Here is a 22,216-nt window from a genome sequence, read left to right on the forward strand (position 1 = left end):
CTTCATTTTCCCCATTTTAGAGACTTAGTAATATATATTACATGACACCATCCAGGATCCTGTCATGAGCAGGGTCATCAAACAAATGTCTCTCCTTCTCTTCCTTCATCTTTCAAAAATCAAAATATATTATGAATCCCAAATGTCAATATGTAATATGTGAATATTTAAATCAGAGAGGTTTTAGCAGGGAAGGAAAAAATCCCTAGCAGTATATTAGCCTTTAGAAATGTTTTTCGGTTCTCATTGAAATCAAATATGACCCAAACTGAAAAATGCAGTCTTAACATAACTGAGAGCAATTAAAGGCACAGACACAGCTGCAGAGATTGCATTATATTTCAAAAAATATATGTACAGTCTATTACAAAGGTTACAAAGCAAAAAAAAAAAAAAAAATGGTAACACGAAATTGTCTAGGTAAATGACCATACAGTTTCTCAGTTGGGGAAAATACTTTTTTGACTAACAAATACTCCCATACTCTTGTCACAGAAAAATAAATAAATAATACATTGAAAAAAATCATTTTTACTGTACATTTCCAACCTAAAAGAGAAAATAGTAAAAAAGAAAAACATAATATTATTAAATGGAAACCTATTAGCTCTCTTTGGTCCTAAATGATTAAATATGTACAACTGAAATAGTGAGGGTGACAATAATCATCTGCATGTGAGATAGAAAAATATAGTGCATTTTCAATGAGCTCACTACAGAGTGCAAGTGTGAAAAAAAGAAAAGAAAAGAAACAACAATTATAAATAAAATGTACAGGTTTTACAGTTATAACAAATACAAATTGTCCTCTGGTTTTGTGATTACTCTGACACAATCAACAGTGCGGAACTCTTTGGAATATTCCATTTCAGTTTCTTCTAGGTGGGGTCTCTGTATTTTCTTACTGTTTTTAAGCCTTCAATACAATACCCTGATGTACCATGAACTCAATCAATCCACAGCACAAACAGTCTTGACAAAAATCCTACTACTGTCAAACCAGAAAAGTAAAAAATAGCACAAAGCAGAAAAAGAAGGAAACATTGACAGATTTTTCATTGACCCGTATGATGGCCTCTTTGTGGGATTGATTCAATCCTGGCGATAATCTCAAATTGGCTCAAATTGCTATCTCTACCGGGGCCCTGGAACCACAAGGAGAGGATAAGGGGCTGCATCGGCCCCAGGGAGGCCCGGAGTGTGAGATCAGAGCATGGGGAGCGTGATCTGAGTGGCTGCAGCTACCGCTGAAGCTCAGGAGGTTTGTGCTGACCGAGAGCCTTTATGCTCGCATTCAATTCAAAGGCCTGGCATGGACTCAATGCTGAGGAAGATGGATGGAGAGTGGATCATAGATGGGCCTCTAACCAGGGCATGATTTGATCTGTGAGAGACACACATAAACCAGCTGGATTCAGACCTTACTACTCGTTCATGACAGCATATTAGATGATGGCTTCTCAGAAGAGCCAAACATTCAGCTAAATCCTCCAATGACTGTGACAATTTCACAGTATTGACTTGTTCTAATCAAGAAAAATGCCACAGGTTGGCATGAAAAGACTGGCATACTCTAGCTAATAATATTGAAAAAAATTCCAGTGTGCGCTGTATGTTTAAAATGTGTCAAATTTTTTGCGAAAAAACACACTTTTGTGCACCAAGATGAGTAAATGGGAGCATTTAACGTCAGCCCAGCAAATCAAACCTAAAAGTGTCAACAGTATACAACTGAAAGACCAGACGAATTCAAAGCAACATTCAGTTGTAAGAGTGGCAGGTTGTTATGGCACTATAAATTTTGCTTAAACACATATTCGAGGCAGAAAAAAAAAGCCTGTTTCTCATCTTTGAGCTCAACACAACAGAAGAGCAGGTAAAGTTGAAGGTAGACGAAATACACAAACAGAACAGCCTGGGTGAAGAAAACCTCCTACTGAATATAGGTTGAACATTTCTAACTTGCCAAATTCCACAGCACTGCTGCTGATTAGTAACTTCAAACAGTGCATGAGTAAAAGTCTATACAGAACCTCAAATCAATCTCAGCCTCGAGTAATTATTGCTCATATGTGTCAGTCTCTCCCTGACTCAGCAAAGAATTTAAGAAACAAATATTAAGAGCAATTTTTTGCTTTTTTAAGGCATTATTACTACACCACGACATTATGATTTTAAAAGTCAGTCTTCCACTAGGAATAAACTAACTGATACTAAACAAAATTGCAATAAAATACTGAACTCCTTGCTGAAACTGAACATTTTGGTTCCAAATTAAAATAGCCTAAAAAAAAATTTTTTTTGTTTGTTGATTGTTTTCGGCTGTCTTTATGGAAACACGCGTTTATGGTAAATAAAATCATTATTAAAAAAGGACACATTCAACAAAAGCACTGATAGATCAAATTAATGTGGTAAATATAAACTTTGAATAGAATATTGCCACCATAATAGTTTTTGTAGTACATAAAAAAAGAATCCAACTGAAGTGGTTCTCAGTTGTCTTTGTACTAATTAATATCTGAATTGTCAAAACAAACACAGGAGCTTCATATAACCATGTGTGTATAAAGCGGTGGTATATTTCTACTTGATATAAAAGTCTCAATGCCGCTCCATCTGTCTAGAAAAAGCTTCACGTAAATAGTGCTGGCTGGAGATGGCAAAACTCCTCTGTCGACATTCAGCCATTGGTTTTGTCTCTTTCCCTCCACATGAGACAATTTACCCTGCTGTCAATTTCGTGCCAATCCAGGAACACAAGCTAACACTAATTGAGTAAGAAGAGTAATGCACCACATCAACTTAATGTGGTTATTACAAATCAAAACAAATGTAATCTCTCCAATTGGATTTGCTTATTTTTTATATTCACCCTTTTGATTAAAAAAAATAAATTAAATAAAATGTGCACCAGCTATGAGCAAATCAACCAATTGTGACAATAAAAGATAGTCCATACAAAGCATAAAATGCCTAAAAAATGCTTCATCTCAATGTGATGTGATGAGTTCGTCAGAGCATTGAGAGTTTAATGTCCATGAAGGATTCTCTCTCGCCTGATCTCTCTCTCTCTCGCCTGATCTCTCCATCTCTTGGTATCCAGCACCTTCACCAAAATCCTTCGCAAAAACAAAGGAATGATTCTGCCAGTTCTGGAAGGTTGAGCACACCGAAAGTGTTTTTTCTTTGTTGTTGATTTGTTTTATCATATTTTTTGCTGTGGTGTTCACTGGTCACACACTTTGCGGTGCTGTCCGGGAGAGCTCAGTTTCAGTAGATCCGGAAGTCTGTTGACCCCCTCACACTTGAACACCCGTTCCATGAAGATGCAGCATCTGGGCTCTCATAGTCTGTATACTGCTCATGATCTTTTTCTGATGGCCCACCAATGAGATTCCCAAACTCATTACATCCCTAAAGGAGAAACACAACGTTCATAATTCACAGCAATGGAGCATGAAGCGTCTGAGAGGTATTTCATTAATGGAGCAAAAGGAAACAGAGAAAAGGCCATATTAACTACAAACATGACAAGTCTGAGTATGACTCAAAGTGCACTGATTAAAATTCTGTGCTTAGTCAGAATCACATTGTGAATGAGCTGAGGGCTGAATTACTCATAGACAGTTAACTTGAGGTGAGAGAATGCATGTCTATGGAGCTCCAAAAGATCAAAACAAATGTTCTCTTACTCGATAGTCATTCTAGCGACTGATTCAAGTGAGCTGTATCCAGCAGCTGTGAAGTTGTCTATGTATCTCTCCATCTTAATGGCTTCCAACCACTCGCTGACCAGTCTGAAAGTGGTGAAATCTGGAGTGTTCTGGTCTAGCAGTGGGCTTATGGGTCTGAAGAGCAGGAAGAGACAAATATTAGTATATTATTTTCAGAACAGACTTCCATTTTTGTAATACATTTTAACCATCTGGTACCAAGGTAATTTTAGGAGGAAGTAACAAGTCAGTTCCTCTCAAGTTCACACATGTGCCCAACACCTAGCAGATTAACTGCAGATGTAGTTCATCACTTTAACATTATGTACTATACTTTAAATGTTCATATACTGTATGTCTACTGTTTTATAATTTAAAACTTACAAGTGTACTTGTGCTACCTTCTTAAAATAAATGCTACATGATTTAATGTGCTATTGGCAACTGCATTTAAGTGACCCATAACCTTAATGTCTTGTTTAATCATAGTTTACTTGTTAGTTAGTTTGAACAAAGGATTGCTCTGGGTTGAATACAGGTTAAGCTGAATTGATAGCATTTGTGACATAATGTTGATCAACACACACAAAAAATAAAAAAAATAAACAAATACTAAAACAAAACAAAAAACAGTAAACATGCTTACACTAAGGCACTTAGACTGGAAGTAAATGGGGCCATAAACATTAAAATATGCACTTTTTCAAGTAGAGCCACAAGGTGTAAGCATTATACATGCTAACATGTTTTTAGTCTGATTAAATAGCTTACTTATCTTATCTTTGTAAAGTTATTTAACATTTTACAATGTACATGTCATGAAGACATAACACAGGTAAAACCTGCAATATAAATGTAGATAAATGCCTTTTATCATAGTAAAGTCAAATAAAAGTAAATAAATGAGGTAAAAGTCAAAATAATTTTATGTTAACATTATGCCACAAATGCTGTCAGTTGAGCTTAACTTGTATTGAACCTGGAACATTGCTTTAAATGGACCAAGGGTTTTTTCCCAAGTTTTAAAAGGTGATATCCTTAATGTGAGACCAAGATCCTTTTGTGACTGTAAGCACACTTTCTCTCACTAATACCACACTAGGGGCTGCAGCTCCCACAAGGCTTTAAAGTCTCAAACACTCATTATAACAATTGATTTAAAGTCCATGTTATCGAACATGAAGGCATGAAGGCTGTTTCACTTTATTGATTCCCCAGGATTTATCTTTCCTCCGTAACCCTAGCGGATAAATCAAGTACAGGACAGATGGAATTGTTCGCAAATTTAATCGCAAACCTATAAAAGGACTGAAAGAAATTGCAGTCAGGTGCATAGAGCATAAAACATAACAAGCAAACTTCCAAACATCATAAAAGCAAAGCCGGTCTGTAAACAGCCTTGAAATGGATAATGGTGGGCAGTAAAACTTGAATGGGCATCCTCACCGTGTACACGTTCCCATTGGCGTTTTTAATGTGTTGGGGTTGCGGATCATTTTGTCCAGGATGCCAACAATTTGGTCGAATTTGGGCCGGTCTGCTCTGTCTTTCTGCCAGCAGTCCAGCATGAGCTGATGAAGGCCAGGAGGGCAGTCCATGGGCGCAGGAAGGCGATATCCCTCCTCAATAGCCTTTATGACCTAAAAGATCAGAGTGACAGATGGAGAATGAGAAAAAGTTTAATAGAAAAAAAAGAATTGGGAAGCGACTGAGATTGAGAAAGGACACAAGACAAAACAAAAGACGAATTTGACAAGTGCTTCCACTGTTTATTTTATTTGTGTGCTTTGTTTTCGTTTAGTTTGATAAAGGTATTACAATTTGAATTGAGGCAACAGTGCAAACGTGCTAACAAACAAAAATGTAAAATGCAATTCCTGATCTTGTTGGTAATTTCTGAGTGCTTACTTGTGGAGGATGCAAAAGACTCAACTCCAGTGCAATCCAAGAGTTTGAAATGTCTCTTTTAATACTGAAAGTGCGCTTGACTAAACCGCGGTCCATGGGTCTGGATATATGCCCAGTTATAATGCTCTTCAATGCAGAAAGCAGGCAAAAACAAGGCAACATTAACACTGCCAGCAAAATAGCAATCTATAAATTATCCTAATTTATATAAAATGTACAGTTTTTACAATGACAAAAAAATATATATAATGACTCTTATAATATTATAATTAAAATATAATACTTATGGCATTTAATGACTTATTTCAGCACATTTAGCACCTGGATTGAGGGTGGTAAGTCATTAAGATGCAGGTTTTTGAGCTCAAATACAAGCACACTCACCCTAGAGGTTAAAAGACATGTTGAGAAAATTCACGAGATAGAACAAATGACAGAGAGAACGCAAAAAGACAAGAACAATTTCAAACAAGCAGCGTAGCCATTAGTATCCAAAAAACATAACAAGCACACAAAGGCACAGCCCTGCCCGCACATCCAGCACTCTCTTTATTTCCTCCTTTATTTGTTCATCCTTTAATCAGGATGCTGTAACAGAAGCTTTGCTGGCAAAAACTTTTGTGGTTTACCTCATCACATTACAAGTTTTAACAGAGGAAAGGAAGGTAACCAGATGTGATTATTCTCGCACTGGTTATTAGAGATGACTGAGTGCCTGGAAAGGGCAACAACTGCTGAAACTGGATGTGAATAAAGACAGCACACTAAAAAGGGTCTAACTAAGCTAACAGGGATACAGTTTAAATAAAGGATGATTTCATTTTTGCTTGGACATCTATGCAGTTGACTAGCTCCACATGTCTGGGTTTATGAGTGTAAGGAGACCATAAAATAATAAATCCACCTGTTCTCTCACTCAGCATGCTGGGCCTAAACTGATTGAACTACTTGAATCTCAGTCAACTAAATGGAATTGGCTTGTCCAGTGCTAGCATTTTTCTGATATCCTTCCAAGGAATAGTGGAAGCAGACTGTTTATTTTCTCCAAATCCTCAATTGACATTCTTCCCGCGTCTCTCCAAACAAGGCTTGGGATTTGGAAGGAAAAGTGTCAAAACAGAAAGAGTTGAAGAAATATAAATATTTCCTTTTTTTTTGTTGCATCCCACAAGGACATGTTTGCCTCCCCCTGACTGGGTATCAGAACATCTGACGTTGAAGCATGACAAGTCTCAACACTCCACCACAGGTAAATCTTCGAACGCAAAATAATAACATTTACAACTGATTCAAGCTAGTTGCTACTGTGGATGGCTAACATTGCTAATGGGTGGGGAATTATAAGTCATCATTAGTCTCACTGATAAGATTTGTTTACCTTCTCTGAGGATGTTCAAGCTTGCATAAGTTTGACAAAGAATCTGCCTAACAGCGCAGCGTAAACAAGAAAAGTGCCTATGTACAGCGAGGGATTAACAACACTTCTCTTCATACATATCATTAGCTGCGACCATATCTGAATTTCTCGAAAACCCTGAACGGCTGTAAGCAGAATGATGAACAGCACTTTGCTCTCCCAATTTATCTGAGACAAAAGCTTGGCCCGTGGATAGTTTCAAAGGTTTTGCATGGATAAGCAGATATCTTTGAATTGATTGAGCTTTGCTAATGATAAATTTGGCACACATTATAATTTCTCATTATTAAGGATGAAAGTGTACCGGAATACAAAAAGGCATTCTACATGCAAAACACTCTATTCTGTTGCAGAGATCCATTAAACCGTTTTATTCTCAAAATATATCATTGATACAAGGTTATTCCTGACAATTGTGTTGATATCTACCTTGAAATTTTAAAACGTCAGACCTGCTTGGAAAACTGTCCCAATACTCAAATATCAATTAATTACTTCCTTGTTAAGGTTTGTGGCCTGTGAAAACACTGTTGTAAGTGATTATCATTTTTATTCGATTTGAAGTAGAAACTGGGGTTTTACAAGACTATAAATTAAGCTGAACCAACAAGAGAACAACAAGAGACAAAAAAAAATAATTTTTTTAGCAAATAAGGGAAAGGGCCTGGAACAGATTGCAGGTGCCCAATTTTTCTTTGTTTACACAGCATAAGAGATGGAGATACCAGAAATTTAAACTAATAAAAAATGTATAATTGAGCTGCAACAAATAAATGTGTATGAATGAATCTAGTAGGAAACCTACAGTGATGACTTTGATGATTTGGTGAATTGATATTAGACATGATTTGACTGACTCGGAACAAAACTATCAAGACAATATTTACTACTATATCCCTGATGTAAACTGCATTAATAAGTAAACATTTTCACAACCCTTCATTTCCACTCTATGCCTACAACTTTCCATTTCCAGAATCACATTTAATCTGTATGTGTTAGTATGAAGACAGTAACTTACATCTTGATTGGACATGTCCCAGTATGGTCGCTCGCCATAGGACATGACCTCCCACATGACAATCCCGTAGCTCCACACATCACTAGCTGATGTGAATTTACGGTATTGGATGGCTTCCATTGCTGTCCACCGAACTGGGATTTTTCCACCCTGTTCAGTAAAGTGCAGATGAAAGTCTTCAGTAAAAATCCCATTCATTACACCCTGTAGCTTACTCTAAACAAAGACTCCTAAAAGCTACAGCTATATCTCTAATTGTATGATGCTCTGATGAAGTTTATACAGGTAACATTACCTGTCATAGACACTTTACAAATGTCAGTTGAATCACCATTTATGTGATTTAAGTGTATTCAGTTTTGATTTACATGTTGATAATGCAATATTTACAGTTTAAAGGAACAGTTTACTAAAAAATGAAAATGCGTTATTTACTCAACCGCATGTTGTTCCAAACCTGGATGACTTACTCTCTTTTATGGAACATAAATGTAGATTCTGCCTCAGTCCCCATTCACATTCATTGTATGGCAGAAGAAGAAAAAAAGGATGCAATTAAATTAAATGGTGACTGATGCAAACATTCTGCCGAACATCTAGTGTTCCACAGAACAAAGAAGTCATACATGTTTAGAACATGAGGAACATTTTGGATTAACTATTCCTTTAAGGTCAGTTGTATGACCTGCAGTGTATGCAGTGTATGACCTGCAGTTGTATTACCATGGACATGCAAGCAAAAAGTTTGAGAAATCCATCTCTAAAAGCATTAATCAGAGAATAGATATTCAATAGCTGTCTAAGCAGATCTACCCTCACAGTGCACAAAGAGCGGCCACAGACACGCACAAAGCTGTATCTATATTTGTATCTTCTCTGATGCACGGCTTGATTTGTTTACTCTGACAGCACCGTGTGATTCTAAGACAGGTATAGTGAGTCAACAGCAGCTTACTTGACTCACCGTCGTTGTATAGACAGCCTCAGGATCGTCATCAATCACTCTGGACAGGCCGAAGTCGGACACTTTACATACGAGGTTGCTGTTGACAAGGATGTTTCGCGCAGCCAGATCACGATGAACATAGCCCATGTCTGAAAGGTATCTCATCCCTGCTGCAATACCACGCAACATTCCCACCAGCTGAATCACAGTGAACTGCCCATCATGTTTCTGTGCAAGCACAAATAGAGAAATGCAATTGTCTTTCCATCTCCAATGCACACCAGACACGCTCAGTCCAACACTGACACGTACTACCGTAATACGACACAAGAATGAGCAATGGAATGGTAAATCACAGTGGGAGTTATGAACAGAACAGATATTGTATTCACTGACCAGATTGTCGAGGGTGGTTTATACATACCCTGAGGAAGGCATCTAATGAGCCATTTTCCATGTATTCAATTACTATCATGACTGGTTTTCCTAAAAGAGCAAAGAACAGACTCTATTAAAGTGAAGTGCAGCCCACACTGTATGAAAGCAGTAATGAGAAACAATTTGCAGAAAATTGTACAACAGTGGATTCTTTTTATTCTGAGCTGTCATAAACAGTTCTGGTAACATTTAAAATGTGCCTGAGCCACAAATAATATTATCCTAATTACAAGATGAAATTGTAACAATATTAGTTCCTAAACAATGTTAACTTTTAGAAAGTTGTTCCTCCAAATTTTGGCCAATAATCATAATATTTTAAGATCTTTGCATTGCTTGGCTGCAGTGCAAAGTAAAAAAAATAGCTGGTCACAAAAACGACAGCTTTGACACTTTAGCAGATGCCTCTGCAAAACCAGCTAAAACCGCAGTCGAACAAACTAACATGCACGCACTTACCTGCTTTTCAATAAATCAGTTAAAACTACTGTGCGAATGTTACATCTCCTAATTAATATTCACCCAGGTTCATAATGTTTCCCCACCAATTTTCATATCAATTATACACCTCTGATCACAATTGACCTTAGAATAACTAAGTCTAATCTCAGAGAAAGCCTGGGAAAAGAATACAAACAAACCAAAAAACAGTTTATGAACTGCTCACCTCTGGTCACTACGCCCTCCAGATGGACCACATTCGGATGATCAAACTGGCCCATTATGCTGGCCTCACACAGGAAGTCCCGCCTTTGTTTCTCAGTGTAGCCTACTTTAAGCGTTTTAATGGCCACGGACACGTCCCTCTTTCCTGGCAGCTTCAGCCGTCCACTGCACACCTCTCCAAACTCTCCTGTGATGCACACAAACCACCCCCAAGTTAAGTTAAAGAGATCCGCATAGAGTTTAACACCGTGACCTGTACCTATGGCACATAATACACATCAGTCACGCTAACAGCAGGATTCAGCATTATATGATGCTATGCATCTGTACACAGGGGAGTGCATCCAAGAGAGCAGATAATTGGATATGCTATATAGAGGACACGCTAACACACTTATGCAGTCTGTAACTAAAAGGGATGCAGCGGCAATTCATCAACAGCGATACATTTATGTGCATCCTGGCCATAAGAGAAGACATATTAATTATAAACCAATCCTACAGCAGCACTATCCATAACCAGGGGCCAGAGAGATTTTCTGGCTGCTATCGAGAGTGTAAATATTTGACTGTCATTGTGATAAATGAGAGAGGTGTGTGACTAAAGTGAGGCAGCGAGTAGAAGACAGGAGAAGAGCTCACCTGCACCGATAACCCTCTCAATCTTAATGCAAGACGCATCCAGCTCCTTGGCAAACTGATGGACAGCCCTGTTTGGATCCTCATAGGTTTCAGGGTCAATATAGGTTTTTGTGCCTGGAAATTTAACTGTAGAAGGGTAAGAGAATTACTGTTACGGTTAAATATGCATGCCGCACATAAAGAGAAAGCTCTTGATGGACGGATGGGATTACTGGAGGGTAGACACAAGGTTTGTGGGCTAAACAGCCCAATGAGATGGAAGATAGCATGTCAAAAGGTCTCTTTCATCAAATAATAAAACCTATGCTTTATTTCTCACACATAATATATGAAAACAGTATAAACATTTTTTGGTAACCTTCTAATATTACAGCCGAAAAGGTTTTATGCATATAGCATGGCAAGCAGCATTCGTAGCAATCCCTCACTGGATATTGTATTTCATACAGTAAGTCTGAGCTATTGTTTGAATGCAGCAAAAGTTAGATTTTTTTTTACTGCAATTCACCATGAGGCAAAGAGCGAGCCAAATTGAATACTAATAATATTGTTAAAGGGATTTGTGGAAGGGTGGAGGGCGGGGCCGAGTCGTGATCATACACATCCGGTCCCGTATTAGGCTAATCAAGCCTTGGAGAGGGATAAAGGTCGACTGCAGAGGATCGTGAGGGAGAGAGAGATCGTTAACGGACATATCCGTAATATGTGTGTGTTTGTCTTTTGTTTAAGTTTTATATTAAACTATTATTTATATTGACAAGCTGGTTCTCGCCTCCTCCTTTCCATTGATCTCTTTACACTGGTGCCGAAACCCGGGAGCGGGGAGGGGCTCGATGCCGACCGCCTGGAGCAGGAGAACCGCTGCCAGGTACGGGGGAGACCCCTTCTGTTCCCCGAGAACGCGGCGGGGCGTTCCGTCCGCCAGGGACTGGAGGTCTGCCTCTGATCCGCCCGGAGAGGCGCGGATGTCGTCCGATAGAGGTGGAGGAGTGGCCGAGGAACAAGCTACGGTGTATCGGAGAACTGGCGAGTAAGAGGTTATTTTTTTTCATCTCTCTCTCTCTCTCACTGCCGCTCTGCGTTGGCCTTTTCCCTCTCTTTTAAATTTTACAGTGTTTTTTTGGGGGGTACTACACTGTTACAGGAAGTACCCCTCCAGTTTAATTATTTCTGTTTCCCTCCCCTTGTCCCCTCCCTCGTCCAGGTAGACGGGGATGACCTGCCAGCAGACGGGGCTTAGGGCACGCCCTCCCCCTGGGAAAGGGGGGGGGAGTGTACGTCATGCTGGGGGCTCCCCAGCCAGAGAGAACGAGGGAGGAATGTGGCAGGGCGGAGGGCGGGGCCGGGTCGTGATCATACACACCCGGTCCCGTATTAGGCTAATCAAGCCTTCGAGAGGGATAAAGGTCGACTGCAGAGGATCGTGCGGGAGAGAGAGATACAAGTTTGATATTAAACTATTATTTATATTGACAAGCCGGTTCTCGCCTCCTCCTTTCCATTGATCTCTTTACAGGATTGTTCACCAGAAAATAAAAAATTAGATCTTCATTTACTCCCTCACGTTCTTCCAAATCCTATTGACTTTCTTCTATAGAACACTCAAGGAGATGTTAAACAGATTGTTAGCCTCAGTCACCGTTCACTTTTATTGGGTCTCTTTTCCAATCAATACATTTTAATGGTTTCTGAGGCTAAAATTTTGCCTAACCTTTTGTGTTCTACAGACAAAAGTCAGTCATATGATGAGGATGAGTAAATGATGACAGAATTTGATAAACCATATAGCCCAGGTAGCAATATTTTACTTAATGTTGTCCATATGCAACATCAACACTTTCTATCACATTAGCCCCAATTAATGTGTTCACCCAGTCTTACTATCTAATCAAATCCTAAAATAACATTGTTACCTGTCAACTTCTACATTAATATACATTTAATGAGATGCAAAAACAAATAGGCTACATCATGCTGCAATGAAAACTACTAAAATTGAATGTTGTTAACGTATAATTAAATAACTAATTTGCAACAAAAGCAATGCCGAAGAACAGAGAGTCCCCCAGCTCTTCAAGGCTGAGTTGGCCTACACAATGGCACAAGCAGACGGACTGCATTGTGCTCAAGCCATATGCAATGGCAGCTGATATTTCCCTTCATCTCGCCTGCCATAATTGCTTCATCCATCTAGGATGTTATATGTTATGCAAACCCGCACAACGCGATTGACGAATTGGGCTTACAAGGCAGGTGCACGTCTTAACTGCCTTTTGTCAACCCAGCTAGCGTCTCGTGGTTGTGTGTTGCAGCGCAGGCTCTTTTCATAAGCTTCGACAGATGTTATCTGGAGCTTTTGGTGCTGTTTTTGGCAGTGTTTGCGAGGAAATGGCAGTGCTTGTCTTATCGTGTGGGCCAGCATGCTAGTGAGGTTGAGCTGCCCCAGTACAAGCATGCTGTGGCACCTTGAACCTTTGTTTCCAAATCAGCAGTTTGCCCACAGCACTTATCATTAGCAGAGGAAGTCTAGGGAGGCTGTTGCTAGCGCTATCTCCAGGGGCTTTATTAGGGACTGCTGAGAGAAAACGTCCTACTGGCCGAGAGGCCTGGGAGCAGGGAATCAAAAAGAGTCAAATACCTAGAGGAACATCTTAACACAAAAAGGTCTGGGAGCTCTCTTTAGCTGAAGATCTGGAGTGAGGTGGTCTAGTGGTTCAATATCTGTTAAAGGCCTGTTTCTATAACAGTTGCTAGCTTTTCACCATAGATGATTCTTGGCCCTAAATAAACAATAATTATTAAAAAATAATAATAAAGTTGGTAATCTAATACTAAGGCATAAGCAAGAGCAACACTAGAGCACAGTTATACAGCAGTTAAATAAATAAATAATATGCAATCATATGCTCCCGTTCCAGAAAAAATATTGCATTTTTTATTAAAAAATAGATTTTTTTTAAGAGGCAAGACTTAAACCTGTAACCTCTCACTCTCAAAGCAAAAGACATACTAACACGACCCATACCTCCAATAATACACTATACTAAAATATAATACTATACATTTCACTTTAAAAAGAGCTAACCTGTAATTTTTACATTAAAAAGCTATTTCTACTTGATTTAACCTTAAAAATGTTCTTTGTTGGTATAACCTAATGTTTACAGATTGATTAAAATACTATTTTTTACTTCATTTAGATGTTTCTATACAAATAATAAATTTTTATTTGTGTACTGTAGACCATAAGTCTGAACCCCCCCCCCCACAGACACTTTTCAATGAACTCTTTGTGTGTGAGGATTCAAAGGAACGTTTTAGATATTCCTAAAAACTGTAGCCTTTTTGAGAGTGTACATCTATTAAGGCTAACATGAACATGGACAATGAAGTCTAGCACGGCAGTTCAGTCTTGCTCCAACCTTCCTATAGAGCTTAGTTCCAGCCTTGCTCTAACACACCTGACTGTAATTTTTGAGAATGAGCCCAAAGACCTTGATTAGCTGGTTCAGCTGTTTGATTAAAGTTGGAACTAAACTCTGCAGGAAGGTCAATCTCCAGGAGCACCACTGATATGTATGTGTATAATAAGCTGATGAAAACTGGCACTCACATTGAAAGTAGAGCTCCTCGTCCCCTTCCTGGTCTGCCTTACTGTAGCCACAGTGCCTACAGAAGAAACAAAGTGAAATTCATTAATGGCATACAGTGACCAGACGTATGATTTCAAGCATCAAAAAATTATGGTGTGCAATGTGGCTCTGATCAATCTCAATCTGTGAAGAAATCCTGAAAAAAATAGATTTTATCAGAATACCTTTCTTGACACAGAATAGAAATACCTTGAATTTCTGTTCTGTTTTTCATTATGTTTCATGCTATGAGCTTTTAGATAAATTAAATACAGTAGATGCCAAATATTTGCATTGCATATGTTGATACATTGTCTATCAGAAAGACTTGAATGCAAAGGCTTTGGAAAAATAAATTTCAGGAATCAGTAACATTTGCCTAGAGCTAGAAATGATCCTGCCTTATTTTTGGGAATAACTCAGTTATGAATTTAACTTACATTGAATGCCAATGTATTCAGAGAATTCAGTGCTGATGGTCATGCAGTGGAGCAATAATAGCTTTGTTCACACAGCAGGGAAAATCAGTTCCCCTTCTGTCGCTCTCTCCACGTTGTGTCAGAGAAGCGACACTAGGGGTCTCTCTTGAGCGCCGATATTCACCTCTGAACTATGAAAAAAGGCCAATGAGAGTTGGCAACCAGTATTTGCATGTCCCGCCCCCGGACATACGGGTATTTAAGCGCCGCAAATACGGGAGTTCATTCAGAAAATTTCTTCGGAGCCGATGGTCGTGTCTGCAACTGCTGCATACTACACACCAAGTTCCTGTCATCCCTCTGCTGCATAACTGTTGGATTCCACGGCACACAACAGCGGCTTTCTCCTGTTTGCACGGCTGTGCATTCCTGCCCCTGGGCGCATCGACAGTGCAGATTTAAAAACTCTCACGAGTTTTTTCCCTAAAAGAGTGATTTTATTTAAAAGAGTAATTTCCTCTAAAAGAGCAAAACACAGCGGCGTTGAACGTCCTTTTAAGGAAGCGTCTTTATAAAGATGCCCTTCCGCCCCTGTGTTGTTTCTGGATGCGGTAGAGTGCTCTCCGCTTCCGACGGCCACAGGCGCTGTCTCGTGTGTCTGGGTAGCGATCACACCGAGGCTGCGTTTGTGGATGGTTCATGTTCTCACTGCGAGAACATGACCATGACAACGTTGCGGTCGCGACTTGCTTACAACCGTGAGCAAGCCACTCCAGCCGACCCCCGTATTGCTCCTTCTTCCCACGGGATTGAGGACGATGTGGCTGGCGATGGAGGCGATTTGGGGATGGCTGTGGGTGCAGCTCCGCCGGGTACGCCCCCTCGGACCACCCGCGCCCCAGCACGCTCGTTGATTCCGGTCCGTGCTCGAGGCGGCGGCGACTCGCCTCACAGCCAGTCAGCCGACCCTCTTGCGATGGAAGCCGATGAGCTCGCCGCGACATCGGAGGGCGCGGCATCTGATGCAGAGGACTCCCCTGGGCTGCCACCTTCGGGCTTGCACGCCCAGGCTGAGGCTGACGCACAGATGTCCGACATGCTTTCCCGGGCAGCCAACAGCATGGGCTTGGATTGGAACCCTCCATCCTCCCCACAGCCATCACGGCTGGATGACTGGTTCCTGGGGTCTGCGCGCCGCTCACAGCCCCCCGGTTCCGTTTTTCCCAGAAGTGCATGACGAACTGACGTCTTCGTGGAGAGCACCCCTCTCCACTCGTCACACCGCCACAGGCTCGTCCGCCCTCGCGACCCTCGACGGCGGAGCGCGCCACGGGTACGCGGCGATTCCCCAGGTGGATAGGGCGGTTGCGATCCATCTACCCCTACCACCTGGCGAGGTCACCCCGTACTCCCTTCCCGGACCTGTAGAGCAACCTCCTCGCTGACAGCGAAGGCCTACAGCGCCACCGGACGCGCCGCTTCCGCCCTGCATGCCATGGCTCTTCTGCAGGTCCACCAAGCCAAGGCACTTCGCAACATGCACGGGGGTGGCCCTGATCCCAACACGCTGCAGGAACTGCGCTCAGCGACCGACCTCGCCCTGAGAGCGACGAAGGTCACAGCGCAAGCGCTCGGGCAGGCGATGGCCACGCTAGTGGTCCAGGAACGTCATCTGTGGCTGAACATGGTCGAGATTCGTGAAGCCGACAAGACTCGCTTCCTCAACGCCCCTGTCTCCCAGTTCGGCCTCTTCGGCGACACCGTCGAGGACTTTGCCCAGCAGTTCTCCACGGTAAAGAAGCAGACAGAGGCCATCTCTCACATCATGCCTCGCCGCAAGCCTGCCGCCACGGCCCATGCCCCGTCTGCTCGCCGAGGGCGTACTCCCGCGGCCAGAAGACAAGCTCCCGCTCCGCCTCAACCCGGGCCCAGCTCTCAGCCCCAGCGTCGAGCAAACCGCGGGAAGCGCACGCCCCCTGTCTCACGGACTCCCTCGAGGACCCGGAAGGCTCCCAGGCGCTCCTGAGACAACGCACCCAGAGTCCAAGAAGTTAGCTCCGGAGGTGGTAAGACCGCTCCGTCCCCCGGTTGAGGGCCGGGAGGAGAATCCTTTGTTTTTTCATTTGCCGCACCCCTTAACGGGGGCTGCGGTACCCAAATTCTCAATAAAAGAGCTATTTCCTTTGTCTCTGGGGCATATGGCCCGCAAATGCCGTTCTCACGGCACTCTGCTTTCAGGCCTCAACAGTCCTGGCTCCATGGACGCGGTGTCCCCGCCTTCAGCCCCACGACTGTTCCCCGGCCGGCCGGTTCAGACGAGTCCAGAGGATGCCAGCATCAGACCTCCTCCTCAGTCACGAACCCGCCCCCTGCCGGGTGCGCGGAGCAAGGTAAGTGCTTTGAGTTTATTCTCAGCACCAGAGCCTCGGGACGCCACGTTGCCTCCCGACGCCACGTTACCTGTTCCGCACCGCTGCGAAGTCCCGCCGGGTACGTCCAAAAAACCCGTCCCTTTGGTGCCCCTAGCACGGAGTTTAGAGGCGTGGCTTTCACTGCCCAACCCGTCACGCTGGCTGCACCGGACCATTCGACTCGGTTACGCAATTCAGTTTGCCAGGTCTCCGCCCCCCTTCGTGGGCGTAAATTTTTCCACAGTACACGGCCAACATGCCCATTCCCTGCGCGAAGAAATCGCCTCCCTTCTATTAAAGGACGCGATAGAGCTTGTCCCTCCAACTGAAACGAAGAAGGGTTTCTACAGCCCTTACTTTGTTGTACCCAAGAAAGGCGGCGGCTTACGACCGATCTTGGACCTGCGAGTTTTCAATCGGACCTTGTCCAAACTCCCTTTCAAAATGCTCACCCAGAAACAAATTCTATCTGGCGTCCGGCATCTAGATTGGTTCGCAGCGGTAGACCTGAAGGACGCGTACTTCCACGTCTAAATTTGCCCTCGACATCGACGCTTCCTACGGTTCGCGTTCGCCGGTCAGGCGTATCAGTACAAAGTCCTCCCCTTCGGCCTGTCTCTGTCCCCTCGCGTCTTCACGAAAGTCACAGAGGCAGCTCTTGCCCCGCTCCGAGTAGCCGGCATACGCATACTCAATTACCTCGACGACTGGCTCATACTGGCTCACTCTCGAGAGTTACTATGCGCACACAGAGACCACGTGCTCAGGCACCTCAGCCGTTTGGGGCTTCAGGTCAACTGGGAAAAGAGCAAGCTCTCCCCAGTCCAGAGCATCTCTTTTCTCGGTCTGGAGTTAGACTCAGTCTCAATGACAGCATGTCTCTCCAACGAGCGCGCTCAGTCAGTGCTGAAATCCCTCGCTTCCTTCAAGCCAGGCGCCGTGGTCCCGCTAAAACGTTTCCAACAGCTCCTGGGGCATATGGCATCCTCCGCGGTGGCCACGCCGCTGGGGTTGATGCATATGAGACCACTTCAGCACTGGCTCCGGACTCGAGTCCCGAGACGAGCATGGTGCCGCGGCACGCACAACGTAAAAGTTACCTCTGCCTGCCGTCAGACCTTCAAACCCTGGACAGACCTTTGCTTTCTAAGGGCTGGAGTACCCTTGCAGCAGGTGTCCCAATGCGTTCTGGTCACGACCGACGCCTCCAAATTGGGTTGGGGCGCCGTGTGCAATGGGCGCGCAGCCGCCGGTGGAACCGAGGCCCGCTGCACTGGCACATCAACTGCCTAGAGCTGCTGGCTGTTTTTCTGGCCCTGCAGAAGTTTCTTCCGTTAATTCGGCACAAACACGTCTTAGTCAGGACAGACAGCACCACGGTCGTAGCCTACATAAACCGCCAAGGCGGAGTACGCTCCCTCCACATGTCACAGCTCACCCGTCGTCTCCTCCTATGGAGTCAGCAGCGACTGGAGTCACTGCGCGCCACTCACATCCCCGGCAACCTCAATGTGATGGCGGATGCGCTGTCAAGACAAAGCTTGCCCGGCGGAGAGTGGAGACTCTACCCCCAGTCGGTCCAGCTGATTTGGGACCGGTTCGGCAAGGCCCAGGTAGACCTGTTTGCCTCCCAAGAAACCTCCCACTGCCCGCTCTGGTATACCCGGACAGAGGCTCCCCTCGGGGCAGATGCGCTGACACACAGCTGGCCCACGGGGCTGCGCAAGTACGCATTTCCCCCAGTGAGCCTTCTTGCACAGGTGCTATGCAAGGTCAGGGAGGACGAGGAGCAAGTCACTCTGGTAGCCCCCTACTGGCCTACCCGGACTTGGTTTTCGGACCTCACACTCCTCACGACAGCCCCTCCCTGGCGAATTCCCCTGAGGAAGGACCTTCTTTCTCAGGGACGGGGCACACTCTGGCACCCGCACCCAGACCTTTGGAACCTCCACGTCTGGCCCCTGGACGGGATGCGGAAGATCTAGCCGGTCTACTATCTGCCGTCGTAGATATAATCAATCAAGCCAGAGCCCCCTCTACCAGGCATCTTTACGCCCTAAAGTGGCGTCTGTTCGCGGACTGGTGTTCTTCCCGAGCCGAAGACCCGCAGAAGTGCGCAGTTAGGTCAGTGCTCGTGTTTCTTCAGGAGAGGCTAGAGAGGAGGCTGTCCCCCTCCACCCTCAAGGTGTATGTCGCCGCTATTGCGGCACACCACAACACGGTAGACAAAAAGTCTCTTGGTAAGCACGACTTAATCATCAGGTTCCTTAAAGGTGCCCGGAGGATAGCTCCCTCCCGGCCTAACCTGTTCCCCTCCTGGGATCTCTCAGTCGTCCTTACGGGACTCCAGAGACCCCCCTTTGAGCTGCTTGACTCAGTTGGACTCAGGGCCCTCTCTCTCAAGACCGCCCTGCTGATCGCGCTTGCTTCCATCAAGAGGGTTGGGGACCTGCATGCGTTCTCTGTTAGCGACGCTTGCCTGGAGTTCGGTCCGGCAGACACGTTCGTGATCCTAAGACCATGACCGGGCTATGTGCCCAAGGTTCCTACCACACCCTTCAGGGATCAGGTAGTGAACCTGCAAGCGCTGCCCCGGGAGGAGGCAGATCCAGCCCTTTCACTGCTGTGTTCAGTACGTGCCTTACGTATCTACCTGGACCGCACACAGAGCACTAGACGCTCTGAGCAGCTCTTCGTCTGCTTTGGGGGACAGCAGAAAGGGAATGCGGTCTCCAAGCAGAGACTCGCCCACTGGGTTGTCGACGCCATTTCCCTGGCTTATCACACCCAGGCCGTGCCCCCCCCTTTGCGGGTCCGAGCCCACACCACCAGGAGTGTTGCGTCCTCATGGGCACTGGCTAGTGGCACTGCCCTAGCAGACATTTGCAGAGCAGCGGGCTGGGCAACACCGAACACTTTCGCGAGATTCTACAATCTCCGAGTTGAGTCAGTATCGTCCCGTGTTCTCTCAGGTACCGAGCCCGTAGAACTCGGTGGCACGCCCACGATCTGACCGGGTGAATCGCTTGCATCTAGCGCCCTTCCCCCTAACCAGGGGAAACAGTGCGCCTTCATTCCCAGGAGATCTCAGGTTTGGGACACTGGTTGATTCCTCCCTAGCCCTCGTGGGTCGCAGTTCAGCGGAGGAACTCGCCGACCCAAGCCACTGCGGGTACCGCAAGCTACCCTGCACTGGTATAGGTGCTCCACAGGTAAGGCCTCCTTCGGACTCCCCCTCTGTGTAACGCCACGGTTCTGTCCCCTCTGGCGAGTGGACTCCCGTACTTCCCTTAAGCAGTTACGGCTGCCTCGGTTGCCGTGCTGTATGTTCCCCCCTCTATAGGCTGGATCCACCACCGCACCGACTTTTCCACATAGGCCCTAAGTCAGGCCTCTGATGGTTTTGCCACTTAAACTTGCCTCCCCTCTCGGGTAGGCGTGGCCTCCGCAGGGTCTTCTCCGCCCTGAATAAGGGCTAAGACCCCCTTCCCTCAATGCGTGTAAGGGCCCCGGCCTAAGTTGCTCTTTGCGAGAAACATAGAGAGAAAACAGGCCCGGCCAGGCTTGGCCCGTTCCCAGGTTGGCGGCCAGCACCTTGTTCCCCCCTCCAGGGTAACGATAAGGAATCCTGATGGCTTAAATGGGGCATTGGGGAAGGGTACGTGCAGCCTGATACAGTTGGTCGTCCTGCACGTAAGAATACCTGCTCGCTCCTGTATCAGCAGTTCACGTACACGGCTCAGCGCGTGGCACTTTTATAAGTGGACCCCTAGTGTCGCTTCTCTGACACAACGTGGAGAGAGCGACAGAAGGAGACCGTCTAGGTTACGTATGTAACCTGAAAAATCCTGAATGAACTCCCGTATTTGCGCCGCTTAAATACCCGTATGTCCGGGGGCGGGACATGCAAATACTGGTTGCCAACTCTCATTGGCCATAGATTTTTTTCATAGATCAGAGGTGAATATAGGCGCTCAAGAGAGACCCCTAGTGTCGCTTCTCTGACACAACGTCTCGCTCCCTCCATCAGGGAACGGAGGTTACATACGTAACCTAGACGTTTTCTTTTTTCTTAAATCCGATTTTTAGGCCAATCAGATTTAGACAAATATTTTTCTTTTTTTTTTTTGTCATAGTACACTTAAAAAAATGTCAACCTAAAAAATGAGATTATGTGCCTAAATTCTATGACGGCATTTTAGTGCCACATCAAAAAATCGATAAATTCAAGGATTAGGTCATAGCATGACGAGAATAAAGTTGAAAAGTTTTCAGAATAAGTCGTGACGAAAGTACCATCAAAGTGATGTGGTGGACAACAACAAAGTGGAGCGTCTTGGTTTTTACATACAGTAAACACAACTAACGGGTGAAAACATTGTCTGTGCAACTTTGTTGTCAATTTAGTCAAACTGAATTTGTGGGAAGTCTTTGTGAGCTCTGTTCATGAATGAGGTGTGCATGGAGTACAGGAGTTTTCAATCCGTAGGCACCTGTCAATGGAGGTGCAAGGTGTTACACAAATTAATCAAGAAAATAACGGGAACTGCTGTGCATTATACGGGCCCATTTCAAGACATTTCTTGTGGTAACATCATCAGTTATACTATTGTTTTGTGAGCAAAAAAAAAAATATCTGGTTCCTTCTCCTAATAAATGTAATTTCCAATAAAACCGCTGCAGTGTCCGGATACTAATATCTCTGGGATGATGTGCCAAAAGACCAAGCATTTTTTTATTGCTAAATCCTATCCCAAAGCATGATTTAACTAAATCCTCCACATTCATTTCTTGCATTAACTAAGCTGCTGGTTCGGCGTCTGTTCTAACGTTGTGATAATGGCGCACTATTTAATCTTGTTTTTTGTTGTTTTTTTTATTCACACAATATGCTAATTTATTCTCATAATGCTATGAATTTACTCTCGTAATTTTTACTTTATAATCAAAATATTATGACTTTAATCACATAATGCTACTTGAGATATTGTTATGAGATA

General features: G+C 44.2%; 1 protein-coding gene across 2 annotated transcripts in view; it reads right to left on the reverse strand.

Annotated features, from left to right (window-relative positions):
* Nucleotides 1-367: 367 nt before the first annotated feature.
* Nucleotides 368-22,216, reverse strand: part of LOC127623754 (ephrin type-A receptor 7-like) — a 129,573-nt gene continuing 107,724 nt past the window's right edge. For both annotated transcript variants that reach the window (XM_052098237.1, XM_052098236.1), the window contains exons 9-17: nucleotides 14,368-14,423; nucleotides 10,755-10,880; nucleotides 10,114-10,299; nucleotides 9,433-9,494; nucleotides 9,027-9,236; nucleotides 8,063-8,212; nucleotides 5,163-5,356; nucleotides 3,696-3,851; nucleotides 368-3,417 (exon numbers count right to left, since the gene is read on the reverse strand). In XM_052098237.1, coding sequence (XP_051954197.1) covers nucleotides 3,303-3,417; nucleotides 3,696-3,851; nucleotides 5,163-5,356; nucleotides 8,063-8,212; nucleotides 9,027-9,236; nucleotides 9,433-9,494; nucleotides 10,114-10,299; nucleotides 10,755-10,880; nucleotides 14,368-14,423 — 1,255 coding nt within the window. In that variant the 3' untranslated portion in view covers nucleotides 368-3,302. The remainder of the gene's footprint in view (nucleotides 3,418-3,695; nucleotides 3,852-5,162; nucleotides 5,357-8,062; nucleotides 8,213-9,026; nucleotides 9,237-9,432; nucleotides 9,495-10,113; nucleotides 10,300-10,754; nucleotides 10,881-14,367; nucleotides 14,424-22,216) is intronic.

This window comes from Xyrauchen texanus, chromosome 30, assembly GCF_025860055.1.
Source record: "Xyrauchen texanus isolate HMW12.3.18 chromosome 30, RBS_HiC_50CHRs, whole genome shotgun sequence".
Lineage (NCBI taxonomy): Eukaryota > Metazoa > Chordata > Actinopteri > Cypriniformes > Catostomidae > Xyrauchen > Xyrauchen texanus.